At 44.2% G+C, this 15,517-nt stretch overlaps 1 protein-coding gene across 3 annotated transcripts in view; it reads left to right on the top strand.

Annotated features, from left to right (window-relative positions):
* MTUS2 (microtubule associated scaffold protein 2) overlaps window positions 1–15,517 on the top strand; it is a gene marked incomplete at its 5' end in the record, with an annotated part of 314,758 nt that overhangs the window by 173,428 nt on the left and 125,813 nt on the right. For all 3 annotated transcript variants that reach the window (XM_082601954.1, XM_082601955.1, XM_082601956.1), the window contains one exon: window positions 15,284–15,382. In XM_082601954.1, coding sequence (XP_082458080.1) covers window positions 15,284–15,382 — 99 coding nt within the window. The remainder of the gene's footprint in view (window positions 1–15,283; window positions 15,383–15,517) is intronic.

A 15,517-nucleotide genomic window follows, 5' to 3' on the forward strand; every position in this document is an offset into this window, starting at 1 on the left:
TTGTGTTGAGAACTGCTTTGGGCCCCAAAGCAGCCTCACTGATAGGAGTCTAAAGCCCATGCTGAAAAGGAGAAGCCTGCACACGACCACCAGACGCAGGACCCTGAAATACAGAGTCCCCCAGCCTAGAAGTAGCTCTGATTGTTGAACAGTCCACATGGCAGGTAGATGGGGAGTGAATGAAAGCCGAATGCCTCACTCATTAAGTAGATGCAGCTTTAAGTAATGTGACAGTACCGTGCTGTGTATCCGAGCTGGGACAGTGGGATAAATATTAAACAGGCCAAGCAGATGTGATGGTTCATTGATGAGCAACTATAATAATAATAATAGCCAGCCTTTATTGAGTACTTACCTAATGCTTAGTCACACCCACCATTTCATTTCATCCTCACTTAAAAACCCTATGATGTGTAGGTACTATTCTTAAGACTATCTTATAGATTAGGAAACTGTGGATTAGAGAGATCAAGTGGTTTTCCCAGGATAACAAAACGAGGAGATTTACGGGCTGGGTGTAAGCCCCGGCATCCAGCTGCAAAGCCTGTACTTGCACCCGGTGCCGGTGCCCTTTTTGTAGCCCTGACAGTGATGGGCCTCTTCACACAGCTGCTGGGACCAACATCACCCAGCAGAGAACCCACCTTCTTGGGCTGCCAGCATGCAGTGCTTCTGTGCCCATGATCTGGGAAAATATAACAACAAGGTTACAGGACCCTTTTCTTATTCATTGGCTACATCTTTTTAGGTTTAAAAAAACAAAGATACCTTGGACATATTTCTGTCTCCACGTGATTTTTGTTCCAATGAGGGGAATAACTTTGTTAGTAAGCCACTGTTAATTGAGAGTTTCTACCACATAGACTTTGGCTGGCAGAGGAAACAGGGAATGAGCTTTGAAGTTAGACCCACCAATAGCTGGGTGACTTTAGTTCAGTTACTTGACTTCTCCAACCTTCGATGCCTTATTGGAAAAAGAAGCATGTGTAATTCTTGTCACCCTGATTCAGTAATGATTTAATACTCTAGCACTGCACTGATAATCCATAGGTTCTAAACAAATGTTTATAATAATTAAGTTAATATTGTTAATAAGTACCATGTTTGCATGCTTAATAAGTGCCTGGCATTATGCTAAGCATTTTCAGTATTTGCCTGGTGCAGTTGGAGATCATAGAGGGCTAGAGACCAGGAAGGTGGGACTCGAGCAAACCCTCACGTCTCATACCCCACTCTGCTGCCCCTGCACGTGCTGTACCTTTGCACAGGATCCCACGCCTGTTGTGTCCTATCCTTGGTGACTGTCCTACATAGTTCACACTTCAGCTCAAACATAACATTCTTCGGTGAAGCCCTACCTGACTCTTGCTCTGAGCTCCCTGAGAAATCTTTATCCAGACCACTGGGCTGGCACCTGATGCATTATCTTGTCACTACTTACTTACGTGTCCCACTAGTTGGTGAATTTCTGGACATAAGGATTTTGTCTCTCACCTTGGACTCTCCAACAGCTAATACCCCATCAAGTACCGTGGACGCACCCAATAAATACATGATGAACAAATGAATAAGGGAATGCTTTGGATTTTTCAAGGAATGAATAGTTCAGAAAATAAGAAAGGGATGATGCAGCGTTTGGAATAAAACTACAGGGAACTAATGTGTGGGCACTTATTTAATATTAAGTAGACCATATTTCTATGGGGAAAATGTTAGCTGTGAAAAGCACAATTGTATTGTGTTCTTGAATTAATGTGAAAGTAAATTATTGAATGGAATGAGACAAATAATCCCAGACCATTTCTTTCATTTGGGCTTACCTAACTAAAACTGCCACAATGAATAAAGCCCCAATATCTCTTTGGGTAGTTTCAAAAATACAAAGTACTTTTTGCACCACGACTTACTTATTCACATTTCCTCAGTGCCTAATAGATCACGCAGTGTCTTGATTCCCCAGAACTGGATTATTTTCTTCCCACAGATCCATCATATGCAGAGCTTTACTTATTTTTCTTCTAAGAGTGTGTAAGGTGATTTCTCATTACTCACTTGGGATGTGCCTGTTTATTAGGTGGGGAGAGAGAGGTACTGCAGAAGAAATGAAAAAGAGAAAGAAAATAAGAAGAGGTTTCAAAATATCAGGAATTTACCTAATCTCAAGGTTGACTTCATTTTCCACAGAGGAAGAACATGATTAGTTAGTAATGATAACCAATTCTATTTATTTACAAATATTTACTGAGTGGGCGATTTTCATGTGATGCATTGTTGAATGGGGAACATGGACAGGTAAAGGGCTTTCAACCTATTGTGCAATAAGGTTGTAGCCACAGAGCATATTAGCAGCATCCAGAGACCTCTAGGTTGAGGTCTGGGGATGAGTTGGAGCAGGGTTCACTGGAGAGAAGAGAAGGTAGGAGGTGGTGTGCAGTTCTGCAAGAGAAGTGACAGTGATCTGAATTGAGGAGTTGCAGCGACTACGAAAAAAAGAGGTGGACTACATTTTAGAGAGATACAAGATGTATGTCTCATAGGATTTGGCATCTTATTGCATATAAGAAGTAAGAATGAGGGAGGAGATAAGGATGCAATGAGCATGACTGGCTCAGACAAAAGACACATCTACCGGGCTCCCCTGGTGGCGCAGTGGTTGAGAGTCCGCCTGCCGATGCAGGGGACATGGGTTCGTGCCCCGGTCCGGGAAGATCCCACATGCCGCGGAGCGGCTAGGCCCATGAGCCATGGCCGCTGGGCCTGCGCGTCCGGAGCCTGGGCTCCGCAACGGGAGAGGCCACAGCAGTGAGAGGCCCGCATATAGCAAAAAAAAAAAAAAAAAAAAAAGACACATCTACCGAGACAGAGAAAATAGGACTGAGAGGAAGTTTTGTTAGGTGACAGACAGTTCAGTGTTGGGAGTGCTGAGTGCCATGTGCACCAGGAGAGATCCAAAGAGATATTTATATATAGGTTGTATATATAAATATACACACACAAATAATAGGAGTTCCATAAAAACAAAATGGAGAAATCAGAGGGGAGGAAATTATCAGAGCAACCTTCCAAGAAAATTTCCTAGAACTGTAGGACTAGAAGAGCCTGCCAAATGCCCAGCATAATGAATGAAAAAAGACCCACACAAGGCACATCATGAAATTTCACAACAGTGGGGAAAAAGAGGTACCAAGAGAGTAAACAGATCACATACAAAAGGTTAAAATTTAGAGTGGCATCAGACTTTTCAGTAGCAAACCTGGAAGCTAAAAGAGAAATGCCTTCACAGTTCTGGGGGAAATGATTGCCACGCCGGAATTCTGTATGAAGCCAAAGAGTCAACTGTAAGAAGAAATTTTCAGCCATGGAAGATGTCAAATAATTTATTTCTCATGTACATTTCTCTGGAAACTCAAAAAAAAAAAAAGTACTCTACCAAAATAAGGAAGCAGACCAAGAAAAAGGAATACATGAGAGGTCCGGAAAAAAGGAATCCAGTATGGGAAAGAGACAAAAGTATTTCACGGAATGATGAGGAAGGGAGATTCTGGGATGACAGCTGTGCAACAGTGCGAGAAGTTATGAGTCCAGAAGAAAATGGAGAATTGAAGCCTTCAGGGAAACAAAAATGAAACCTTTTACATATTGTGAGAGGAGAGTTGTGACTGATAAAGAGTTCTGGGGAGAATTAGCAAACTGCATAGAAATAAACAATCTAAACAAACAACAACCAAGGCAACTATTAAATCCAGGGAAAACAAAAAGTCATACAAGTAAGGAAATTGCTCAGTTGTGAATAATATTTATGTAATTGTAACAAAATGAACAATGAATTTTGACTTAAACAAAGATTATTGTACACCTGTATTGAAGAGGGAGGTAGTGCCTATAGAGAGCCTATAGAGAGAAAATTTGTCATTTTCTGTAGTAGAGAGCTATTAAAATGTCTAAAATGTAAGTATCAAGAACTAGCAGTATATGGGACATTCCTGGTGGCACAGTGGTTAATAATCCACCTGCCAATGCAGGGAACACGGGTTTGATCCCTGGTGCGGGAAGATCCCACATGCTGTGGAGCAACTAAGCCCGTGCGCCACAACTACTAAGCCTGCACTCTAGAGCCTGTGAGCCACAACTACTGAGCCTGCGTTCCGCAACTACTGAACCCGCATGCCGCAACCACTGAAGCCCACACGCCTAGAGCCTGTGCTCCACAACAAGAGAAGCCACCGCAACGAGAAGCCCACGCACTGCAACGAAGAGTAGCCCCTGCTTGCTGCAACTAGAGAAAGCCTGCATGCAGCAACGAAGACCCAGTGCAGCCAAAAATAAATAAATAAAATAAATAAACTTATTTAAAAAACTAGCAGTATAGACATGTTACTTACATGTATGGAGATAAATACTAGGAAAAACAGCTTAAAAAGTTGAAAGTGATGATTATGAATCAGGCATATGGAGGGTGGGACAAGATACTGCTGTGTTTTGTTTTGCCATGTGGAATAATCTTTTAGAAAGATACAGATGTAGAACTATGATTTTAAAAAAAGTAGGTTAAAGAAGAGAATGCACAAGATGAAAAGAAAACAATAGGAGAATTGCTGGGCTGGGTCGTGGCCGCAGTTACGGCTATCGACTGTAAACTTGGCGGCTCCATCTGTGTTGTCGTGTGCTCAGCTGGACCAGGGGAGGGTGACAGCTGGGTTAAGGGAGGGTTGGATTCTGCAGATGGTTGTGACCACGTGGTTCTGCTGCCTGTGATATTAGAGCAAGAGTGTAGACAGGAGGATAGTAGAGGTGAAGGACACTGGGGGCAGCTTCAGGTTGGGTAAGAAAGGAGGCAAAGACAGGAGGAGCCTGGCAGTTTGGGGTAAAGGGATTTGTTGTCTAGATTCATGAACTGATGGAGTGGCGGTAACACAGCTGGAGGATAGAAGGTCGGGCTCAGAAGGTGTGGTGTGTGGTTTTCAGAGGTGACGTTCTCGGTGATGACATGCTCCAGGGTGATACCCAGGTGTCCTGATTAAAGGTGCCTGGCAAGAGTCGCAAATGTCTAAGTACTGAAAGGCTGGGATGTCAGATGAGTTGTGCAGGGGTCATGGAAGTTCACCCGGATGATGGCAGGCCCTGGGGTAAGAGGAAGACCACGCCTAAGGGTACGTGAGGGACGGTGACTGTAATGTAGGTGAGAGCAGGGAGCAGGGTTACAGCACATGAGCCAGAAGTTTGGAACCTCGAAGGAAAAGGAGTTCTACGCGAACACGGGGGCCTCAAGCTCTGCTGCTTTATTGGATAGTTTGGAAGAAATCTCCTGACTTGAGGATAGGTTGGATGAGGAGGATGAGGACCGTTTGAGAAGCTTGCTCTGAAAGGTTAAGGACGGAAGTGGGAGAGGGAGGTTATTTACCAAAGGACTAAGTAGTTCAACACAGGGCAGACTGAGTGAAAGAGAGGAACGTTGGGGCCAGGGATGGGAAGAATGCTGGGATTCACTGGCCTCCAGCTTTAGAAAACAAATGGCTTGAGCATTCCCTGGTCTCCTGGTCACGGCCCCAAATAGAAGCCCTTCAGCATCTACGTTCCCCTGCTCCATCCCCACTCTCGGCTCCGAGCATTCTCCCCCATACACCCTCCTGCTTCCCTTTAAACCTTCCTATGGAGTCAGACTCACCTGGATTCATTGTGTTTCGTACTGCAGGCAGGCTGTAGGGCTCGGTACGTTCAGGACTCACCGAGGCCTTTGTGGGGCGGTGAAATGCGAGCTAAAATGAGGGCGGGAAGGCGCACGTTTAGATCTTGCTCAGCCACCTGCTAGTAAATGGGGACATGCTACCACCTCCACACCTACAGTTTCTTCATGTACGAAGTAATAATACCAATAATAATACCAACAGAGATGAGAGAGGGTTAAAGTGAGGTGATATACATAGAAGCAACGGCGGGGTGCTGCCTGGCATTTATAAATGCTTGTGATAGTAAACACACTCCTTGAAATATGACATCCGTGACAGCTCTCACCTTCTCTTTCACTGGGACAGTGCTTGGTGCCTACTTGGTGCTTAATAATGAATGAATAAGAATATATTTGGGGAATTATAAAGCTTGTAAACAGATATAATCTTTTCCCCCCAAACCCACTTCTTCATTCTTTTATCCTTACCTTTTCATAACAATCTTCAGAATTAAATCATCCCTGCTTTTATCCCAGGAAATAATTAGGTCTCTGTTGTGAGTCTGATTTTTTTGTAGGTCTCTATTTGAGGACAGAGACCTCCTTTATTTTACTTTAAATTTCCAGCTACAAGGTCTGCCCTCATGCGTTCAATAAATGGAGTTGAATGAACCTTAAACAGGTTAAATCCAGCATTTTCTCGAATGTATTCAGATTGTTCCCTCATTAACTCCATTCTCCACCAACATCAGATATTCCTGTTGATTTTTTTTTAAAGCAGCTAAAACCTGTTTCTTTCTTTTATCCCTGCAAGCCCTCCTGAATCCTCTCTTAGGCACTCTCTCTCTGATTTATACCTCATCCAGGTTCCTCTTTTATTTGATGTATTCGTATCTAGATAACATTTCCTTTCTTCATCCTATTCAACCCCTATAAATCTCCCCTTGAAATGTTCCCTCATTCTGTTTGTCTCATAAGTGACATCAGAATCCCTACTTCCTGATTACATCGTTCATTTTTTCCTAATCACCTCCTCCAATTCCATTGCCTGATGATCGTAACACTCATTGTTGCCACGCTGACCTTTCATTGTTCTTCTTGCCCCCTTTCATCTTCCCAACGTGGCTTTTCATGTTGCCTGGGTGGGGTCTGTAGGGCTGGGGGAGGAATTAGCCCCGTTACCTGTGCTTTCACAGGTGGATGGAGTGAGAAGGCTAGACGGTTGGGGGATAAAGTCAGTTACTGTGCATATCTCTTTATCCTTCTTTTCTTATCTTTTCTTACTTCTACCAAGATTGATTTGCAGGGATTTGTGGCCTATTGTGAGTGTGGTTAAGAGCCTCTGCAAATTCCCTTTGATTTTTTTTGATGTGCATATTGCTTTTTATTTTTTTTATTTTTTTTTATTTTTTTATTTTTTTTTTTCTTTTTGCGGTATGCGGGCCTCTCACTGTTGTGGCCTCCCCCGTTGCGGAGCACAGGCTCCGGATGCGCAGGCCCAGCGGCCATGGCTCACGGGCCCAGCCGCTCCGCGGCATATGGGATCCTCCCAGACCGGGGCACGAACCCGTATCCCCTGCATCGGCAGGCGGACTCTCAACCACTGCGCCACCAGGGAGGCCCAATATTGCTTTTTATTAAAAAAAAAAGTATATAGCATTCTTCTAACCATTATCTTAAATTGAATTTTTCTTTCCATTTTGATGTGCTCAGTGAGGATCCTGACTTAGCCATTGACATTTGTCGTCATATTTTTTTAAGAGGACAGCCTCATGTTCATCCGTCGCTCTTGATTGGGCAGCTTTAGTCACATTCTCACGGCTCCCACGCAGGTGGGCTTGGTGTTAAGCATCGTGATGAACAGGTTGTAATAAAACACCAGGTGGATCTTGGAATAGAACACAAACACTTGTCAGAGTCACTCAGATCACCGTGGAAGGCCTTGTCTGTATGAGAAGCTGAGCTGGCATGCTATTCTTCCCTCTTCCAAGGAGCTCTGTACGGTTTGCCAGGGAGCACCTTCCGACTTGGGCCTTAGGCCGATGTTTTGCTGCTCTATTTATGGTGAAACGCTTTAGGGCCATTTGGATGTGTAGGGGTTGTCTGGCAATGGGTGACTACCATCTGTGACCATGTTTCAAATGAAACTCTGTGACTTCTTCTCTGAGACCAGAGTGAGGCTGGCATTTCTTTCCCCACCTGCCGCTTTCTTCCTTCCACCCCAAAAGCACCGATGATAGGGCTCTGGATTTTGTATATACACATTCGTTTATATAGCTCTGAATCCCAGCCTATTTAAGGTACACAAGGAGTAGTTTTGGCCAATATACAGCCCCATGCAAGATGAGCGTGTATATGTATTTATTAAGGAGCTATTTCCACTGGCTGGCGTCCTGTAATTCAGGTCTTGTTTGGTTGCACGTTACAGAAACCCCATTCAAACTGCCTTAGCAAAAAAGAAAGCAAAAGATCAGAGAGATTTTGGCTCACATAACTGAAAAGCTCAGGAGGTGATGCTAATGTAAGGTGGGGCTGTCCACAGTACTTAAACATGGTCGTCATCAACGTTTTCCATCTCTTGGCCCTTCTTTCCCCTTGGCTGGCTTCTTGTTCACAAAGGCTCTCCCCTTTGGTCAGAGATGGTCAAAGGCAGTTGAGATTTACATCCCACCAGCCTAGGTATCTATCAGAACAAGAATTCTTTTCTATTAATTCCAGCAAAATTCTCAAGGTAGGGTTCTCATTATCCCAGGTTGGATCTTCTTTTTATTCCTAAGCCAAGAGGCTCTGTCACACTGGTGTGATGCAGAGCTCTGACTGGCCAGGCCTAGGTCACATGCCTACCTCGAGATCCAGGCAGGTCAGCCCCACCCAACCACATGGACCAAGAGCAGGGAAGGGTTGGTTCCCCAAAGGTCAGCATGGGTTCAGTAAATAGAAGCTGGTCCGGCCAGACAAGAGACATCTATCCACTAGAGGCATACGGTCTACACTGGGTGGAAGAAAACGGGGAAAGCTGAATGGGCTCTAAGGAAAGACTGCTATTCAAGAGGAGTTGATGAAATTAGGAAAAGCTTCATAAGTGACAGGGATTTAGGGTGCTAATACAGGCCAAATACTGAGTGCCTTTTTGGTGAGCAAAAAGAGTTTCTTCATTTTTTCATTCAGGTAGACAGAGAAGGTGTGATAGGCTGAATAATGACCCCCAAATGGCCCCCATGTACTAGTCACTGGAACCTACGAATGTTACGTTGCATGGCCACAGGGACTTTGCTGATGCAATTAAGTTAAGGCTCTTGAGATGGGGACAGTGTCCTGAATGATCCAGATAGACCCAGTGTAATCACAAGGGTCCTTATAAGAGGAAAGAGGGAGGAGTTGGAGGAGAAGGAGATGTAATGATGGAAGCAGAGCCTGGAGTGATGTGCCTTGAAGGTGGAAGAAGGACCACAGCCAAGGGAGGCTGGAAGCGGGAAAAGGCAAGGAAGCGGATTCTCCACCAGAGCCTCCAGAAGGAACAGCCCTGCTGACACATTGACAGTAGCCCAGTGAGACTGATTTCATACTTCTGACAACCCCCCACCCCAGAACTGTGAGAGAATAAACGTGTGTTGTTTTTAACCACCGAGATCATGGTAATTTGTTCCAGTGGCAAACCAGAAACTCATACAGAAGGGCTTCAGAGAGGGGATGAGCTGAATTTGAGGTTGATGAGGTGGGCCAAGCAGCTGAGGGAGAGACTGAGCCCTCCAGACTACGAGACAGCACGGTGGGAGCACAGAGCATCGTAGGGGACCACAGTGTCACAGCAGGGGACACGCAGCAGAGGAAGTGCGATCCTGGAGCTTGCTTTTTCCACAACACAGAATTGGGGCTTCCTACTGAAAACCGGGGAAAGCTTTGGAAAGCTTTTAAAAGTAAAATCACGTAATTTGAAAGGTCATTCTGGCAGCTGTAAGGAGGGTGAGTTGACTAAAGATGAAGAATGTGAGACACAGACTGAGAAATCACTTAGGAGACTTTCCTAGTTGTCCCAGCAAGAAATGAGGAGGACTTAGTTAAGGGAAACCGTGAGGATGGATAAAGGGGCAGAATTAGAGAGACTTAGTAACCGATTAGATTTGGGAGGATAATAAGGAAGAGGACTCACTAGCTTCTGGTTTCAGTGACTAGGGGGACAGTTGACCAGGAAAGAAAATGTTGGAAGAGGAGTGGATTAGAGAGGAAGATAATTAGCTCCATTTAGGGTGTGATGATCTGGTCATCCAGTAGGTAAGTGGTCATGTCTAGCTGACACCTAAAAACGGGTCTGGATCTCAGGAGAGATGTCTGGGCCCGTCTGGATTGGAAATAACAGATTTTTATAGCCATCAGTGGGTATAATTCAGTGGTCTAAGCATGCTGAGTGGACAGGCTCATCCAGAAGAGTGCACAGGAGAAGGTCGAGGCAGAATCCTGGGGCAGCTTTACTAGGCGCAGTGACAGGACTAAGGGAGAGTGGCCACAGAGGCAGCAGGAGAACCGTGCGACCAGAACTGGTCTCGCTAGGCACCCTGGGATCTTAGAGAGTAAAACGAAAGCTGACGGTGTACTCAAAAAACATGCAAGCTGAGTCCGGATTGCAAGAAAGCTGCGAAAACAACTGTAAGTCTTGACTACTTGCCCTAATTTTCTGTGCCATCAAGAGCTCCCAGAACCACACAGGAATTCTCCAGGCAGCACTGTGTTCCTAGGGGGAAGGGTCGTGAAACTTTGGATCCAAGTTATTCTTGTAGAATTGGTTGCACTAGGCTGGTTTCCTTCCTTATCCTTTCAGAGAGCTGATAGATTATTTTCATTTTGGTTTTGGTTTCATGCCTTTTATTTTTTATTATAAAAGTAATGTGTGTGCTCATCATTAAAAGTGGAGATAATGCAGAAGCATATTAAAAAGTAAAATTCCCTTGATCCTACTTCTCAGAAGTAACCATTATTAAAAACATTTAAAAACTAGTAAATGAAAAAAAAATAAACTAGTAAATGGCCTTTCAGTTATTTTTATATATTTACAACTATAATACAGGTAACATTTTTGTGTCATAAAAATGGGATAATACTGTGCTTACTGTTCAACAACTAGCGTTTTAATTTATTTCTCATGGACATCTTTCCATGCCCGTATGATATAGAACAACCTCGTTCTTTTTAACGGCGGCATAGTGCTACATCGTATGGTTATACAGTAGTTTATTTAATCATTCCCCTGTGTGCATTTTTGGTTATTTGTACATCTCTATTGTTGTGAATAATGTATGAAATGTCTTTGAATGTACATCTTTTCACACTTGTAGAAGTATTCCAAAGAGAGATCTGTAGAAGCAGAATTGCTGGGTCAAGTCTATCAATGTTTAAATTTTTGATGGAAGCTGCCAGATAGCACTCCATGAAGACTGGATGGAAAATATTGAGACTCTGAATAAATACTTATGTTTAGTTTCCCCTTAAAGTGTTGTGTTTAGCACATACTTTGGCCTTTAACTCTTCCCTTCTGAGTTCCTAGGAGTCTGGCTGACTTTCTGTGTTTGTTGAAACCTAAAATCTGAGCAGAGGGAGGGAATAGAAGAGTGAGATGAACCATAAGTGGGATACTCTGCAGGGTGGATGTGGCTTCAGTGGAGTGGAGTCAGGGCTGGGCTTTCAGGTCCCCGCCAGTCCAGCCTTCTGGAACCCCCAAATGCTTGGACATGACCTGCCTTGAAAAGAGCTGGGTGGGAGATGGGCGGACAGTGGGGCATAGACTGAATGGCCACACTGTCCAGGGCAGGGTGTGTCCTCTGGTTGAAGTTCATGTCCTAGTGGGGAAGGTGGACAGTAAACAAACATGTGTGTGGATGTTTTGGGTGGTGACAAGTGCTGTGAAGAAGAATGAAGCAGGTGAGGGGCAGAGTGGCAGGTGGCAGGAGGGCTGTTTTACCTGGAGTGTCAGGCACGGCCTCCCTGAAGATTGCCGTCTCTGCAGAGACCTGAATGAGCAGATGAGTGAACCAAGCCTAAGGAATTGGGGAAGCATATTCCATGCAGAAGGAACTCAAGCTAACGTGACCAGAATGGGAGGAAGTACAACAAGTCTGAGCACCAGCAGGGCTGGCAGTGTGGCTGGAGTGTGTGAGCAGGTGCAGAGGGATGTGTGTGTGTGTGTGTGTGTGTGTGTGTGTGATTAGCTAGGGTTCTCCAGAGACACAGAACCAGTAGGAGATACATATGTATATACATAGCATATTTTATATAGGAAAATAATAAATATTTATGTATTAAAACATTTATAATACAGAATATCCTATTATATTTATTATGAATAGTATATATATACTATTACATATATACTTTATATAATATATTATATATTTTATTTATAATAAATATATAAATACATTTTAAAAATATAGATTTTAATATATTTTATATATTTGTAAATATATATAATATATAAATTAAAATATATTTATTATATATTTTAAATATAATTATGTCTATACTTTATATATACTCTTATATATAGTATATATATAATTATAGAATATAGTATAGAGTATATATATATAGTATAGTATATAGTATATATATTATAGAATATAGAATACATGTATATAAAAAGAGATTTATTGTGAGGAAGTGGCTCACATGATTATGGAAGCTGAGAAGTCTCAAGACCTGCAGTCAGTGAGCCCATGGTGTAGGTTCCAGTCCAAGGGCAGGAGAAGACTGATGTCCCAGATCAACCAGTCAGGCAGCTGAAGTTCCTTCTTACCCAACCTTCTGTTCTACTCAGGCCTTCCGCAGATTGTATGAGGCCCCCTCACGCTGGGGAGGGCAGTCTGCTTTACTCAGCCTACCAGTTCAAATGTTACTCTCATCTAGAATAAGGTATGACCAAATGTCTGGGCAACCGTAGCCCCATCAGGTTGACACATAAAATGAACTACCACAGGTGTGTGATGTAGCCTGGGGACCAGCACTTCTGGGCTGTGCTGTTCACTGGCCCACAGTCAGTCAGTGAGCCCTTGAAATGTGACCAGTGCTGGACACTGAAGCGATGTTCAGCATGTTGGTGTAAATAAAACATGTTATTACAGCTAATCTCACTGGACTTTGTACATTTTACATGTTGTTGGTAGAAAATTTGAAATTACGTAAGTGGCTCACATTGTATTTCTGTTGGGTGGCGCTGGTCTGTAGGGCCTTGTTAGGGTGCCGAGGAGTCTGCATGTCACTCTGAGTATCTTGGGAGGTGAGTGGAGGGTTTTGAGATTGGGAATGACTCGCTCTAACTTGGGTTTGAAGTTAATTCACCTGCTGCCCTGGGGGCATATGCAGTAGAGGGGCAGCGGTAGCAGCAGAGCGGTGGGAGGCCTTGAAGGAGGAGGAAGGGGCGATGGTGACCTGGGCTCTGCAGGGGCAGTGCGGAGGGGGAAGAAGTGGTCAGACCTGGGAGGTGTCCACCCAGGAGATCCAGCAAGCTTTGCGCATGGACTGAATGGGGGCTGGGAGCCAAACAAGGTGACTCCTTGTGTGTTCGGCCTGAGCACAGTGAGTGAAGGGTGGAGCCGTTTGCTGAGAAGGGACAGGCTTGGGGTATGTTCGCTAAGCGCGAGAAGCACCTTTTTTGAACATAGGAAGAAAAAAAGTAGTGGCTAGACATGCACAAGGGAACTCAGACCTTAGAAGAGGTACATCAACAAGACTCAAACAGTGTGTCCAAAGGCGGTAAAACGGAGGAGGTGCTCACAGGTGTGTGGGAAGAGCCGCAGGAGACGGGTGGACAAGGACAGAGAGGGGTGAGGCAGATCCGCCGGTGTCGGGAGACGCAGTAGCGCAGTCAGGCCGGAAGGGAGAGAGGGACAGAGGGCTTGGCTCCAGACCCCTGCCTCCCCCTCCAGAGCCTGGAACGATCTCTCCCCAGTCACACACACACACACGCACACGCACACACGCACACATACGTATAAATGATCTGTAACAGTGCTTTCAAAGCTGTAAGGGAAAAGTTGACATATTTGAACATGTAAATATTTTAAAACTACTGTACGAGGGAAGGTACTCTAAATAAGTTGTAAAAAGTGAAAGGCTGGAAAATATAATGTGTATAGCAGGCAAAGGATTCATATCCAGCATAAATGAAGAGTTCTCACACATCAGTAAGCAAAATGGGCAGAGGGTTTAATTAGTCAATTTTCAAATAAAGAAATGCACATGACCAATTTGAAAAGATTCTAAGTGTCTGGCAAAAATTGAAATGATGAGACTTCAGCGTCGGTAGGGCACGGGGCGTGTAGGAAGAACTGGCCTCACACACTTGGTTGGGAGTGTAAATTTAGTAGCTTTTCGTGGAGGACAGTTGGACTGTGTCTGGCAAGATTGCAAATGAGCAGGATCTTAATCCAGCAAAAGTGTATCTGCATTCATCCTGTAAAGATACTGGTACACGCGTACAAAGAAACAAGTAGAAGTATGTTTATTATAGCACATTTAGCTATTTTAATAGCTAACACTTGCAAACAGTCGAAACGTTCGTCAACAGGAGGATGGGTAAATTAGGGTACATCTTTGCCCATTAATATGATGTGGCATTTTTTTAAAGACCTGTGAATACACTGATATGAAAAAGATCTTCCAAAGTGTGGGTAGGTAAAAAGAAATTGCAGTATGGGATGCATTTAGCTAATTCATAGCTGTATTTGTATTTGGGTAGATATACTTAGAAATACCTAGAAGAAGGTCTGGAAGAGTAAAGGCCAAATTGCTCGCTGGTTACCTCTAGAAGCGGAGTAAGGGTGCAGGGCGTGGGGCAAAGTGGGAAGTTTGTGTTCCACTTCTAAGGAACCATCACCCTCACGAGGGTTTATTTCTGAGATGACATAATAAACTGTGCTGAGGCGGAGACGGGTCTAGGTGCACCCAGGTCGGCGTTATTCCTCTGATCTTCCATCCATCGTTCTTGGACTTTCTGATGAAGGGGATGTGACGGGGAGGGTCCTTGCCCATCACACAAGGGAGAAACGGTGCTGTGTCCTGAGTGCCTGGTCTTAGACAAGGCCCGAGCTCAGGCTGTCCCGTGCTGCTGCAGCCGGCTCTGCCAGCAGGTTCTACAAAGGCTCAGCTGCAGCAGAGAGAGAGAGCTCAGAGGCTGTCCAGGTCACCTCGGTGGACCAGCTGCGTGGAAATTAATCAGAGGCAGACCGTGTCCCCCGCGGCTCGACTCTCATGATGCTGGAGTCGTTAGCAGTTAGATTGGGCTACAGCTTCCTTCTCCGTGTAATGAAAATTTGTTCACAATTTTAATCCCCAGATAGTTTGTCGGGGTCTTTGGGGTGCGGTGGCCTCCAGAGGTGGGGTGGTTTTCATCAAATCAGAGACAGCAGTGTACTTATTCCTCTGACTACTCAAAGCGAAATTCCCTCTGCTATAAACAAGTGTGTCATTCCTGAAGCACAGGGGGTGGTGACCATAGCAACACATCACCCAAATATTATTCTGTTCTCTGTGCCTTTTGTTAAGCCTCCCTCTCCACAAACAATTTGTGTTTGTTTCAATTGTAATGAGCTCTCTTTGTTTCTTTTTCTCTTTTTAAACTATATATAGGAACAAAGAAAGAAGTACAAAAAGATCAAGATGCTAATAAACCTGCCGTTTCATCTCCTAAGAGAATATCGGCTTCAACCACCAAGCTTCATTCGCCAGGTATTGAAGAAATGTGAACTGTGTTATCTGTGGAGACTTGAACTTGGAATTTATTTTGTTCAAATGTCATTAATGGAGCAATGCCAGCCCATGTGGTATGCGTGATGGTTCCAGGGCTTGACATACATGTATGGA

This window comes from Mesoplodon mirus, assembly GCF_964341445.2.
Source record: "Mesoplodon mirus genome assembly, chromosome: 17".
Lineage (NCBI taxonomy): Eukaryota > Metazoa > Chordata > Mammalia > Artiodactyla > Ziphiidae > Mesoplodon > Mesoplodon mirus.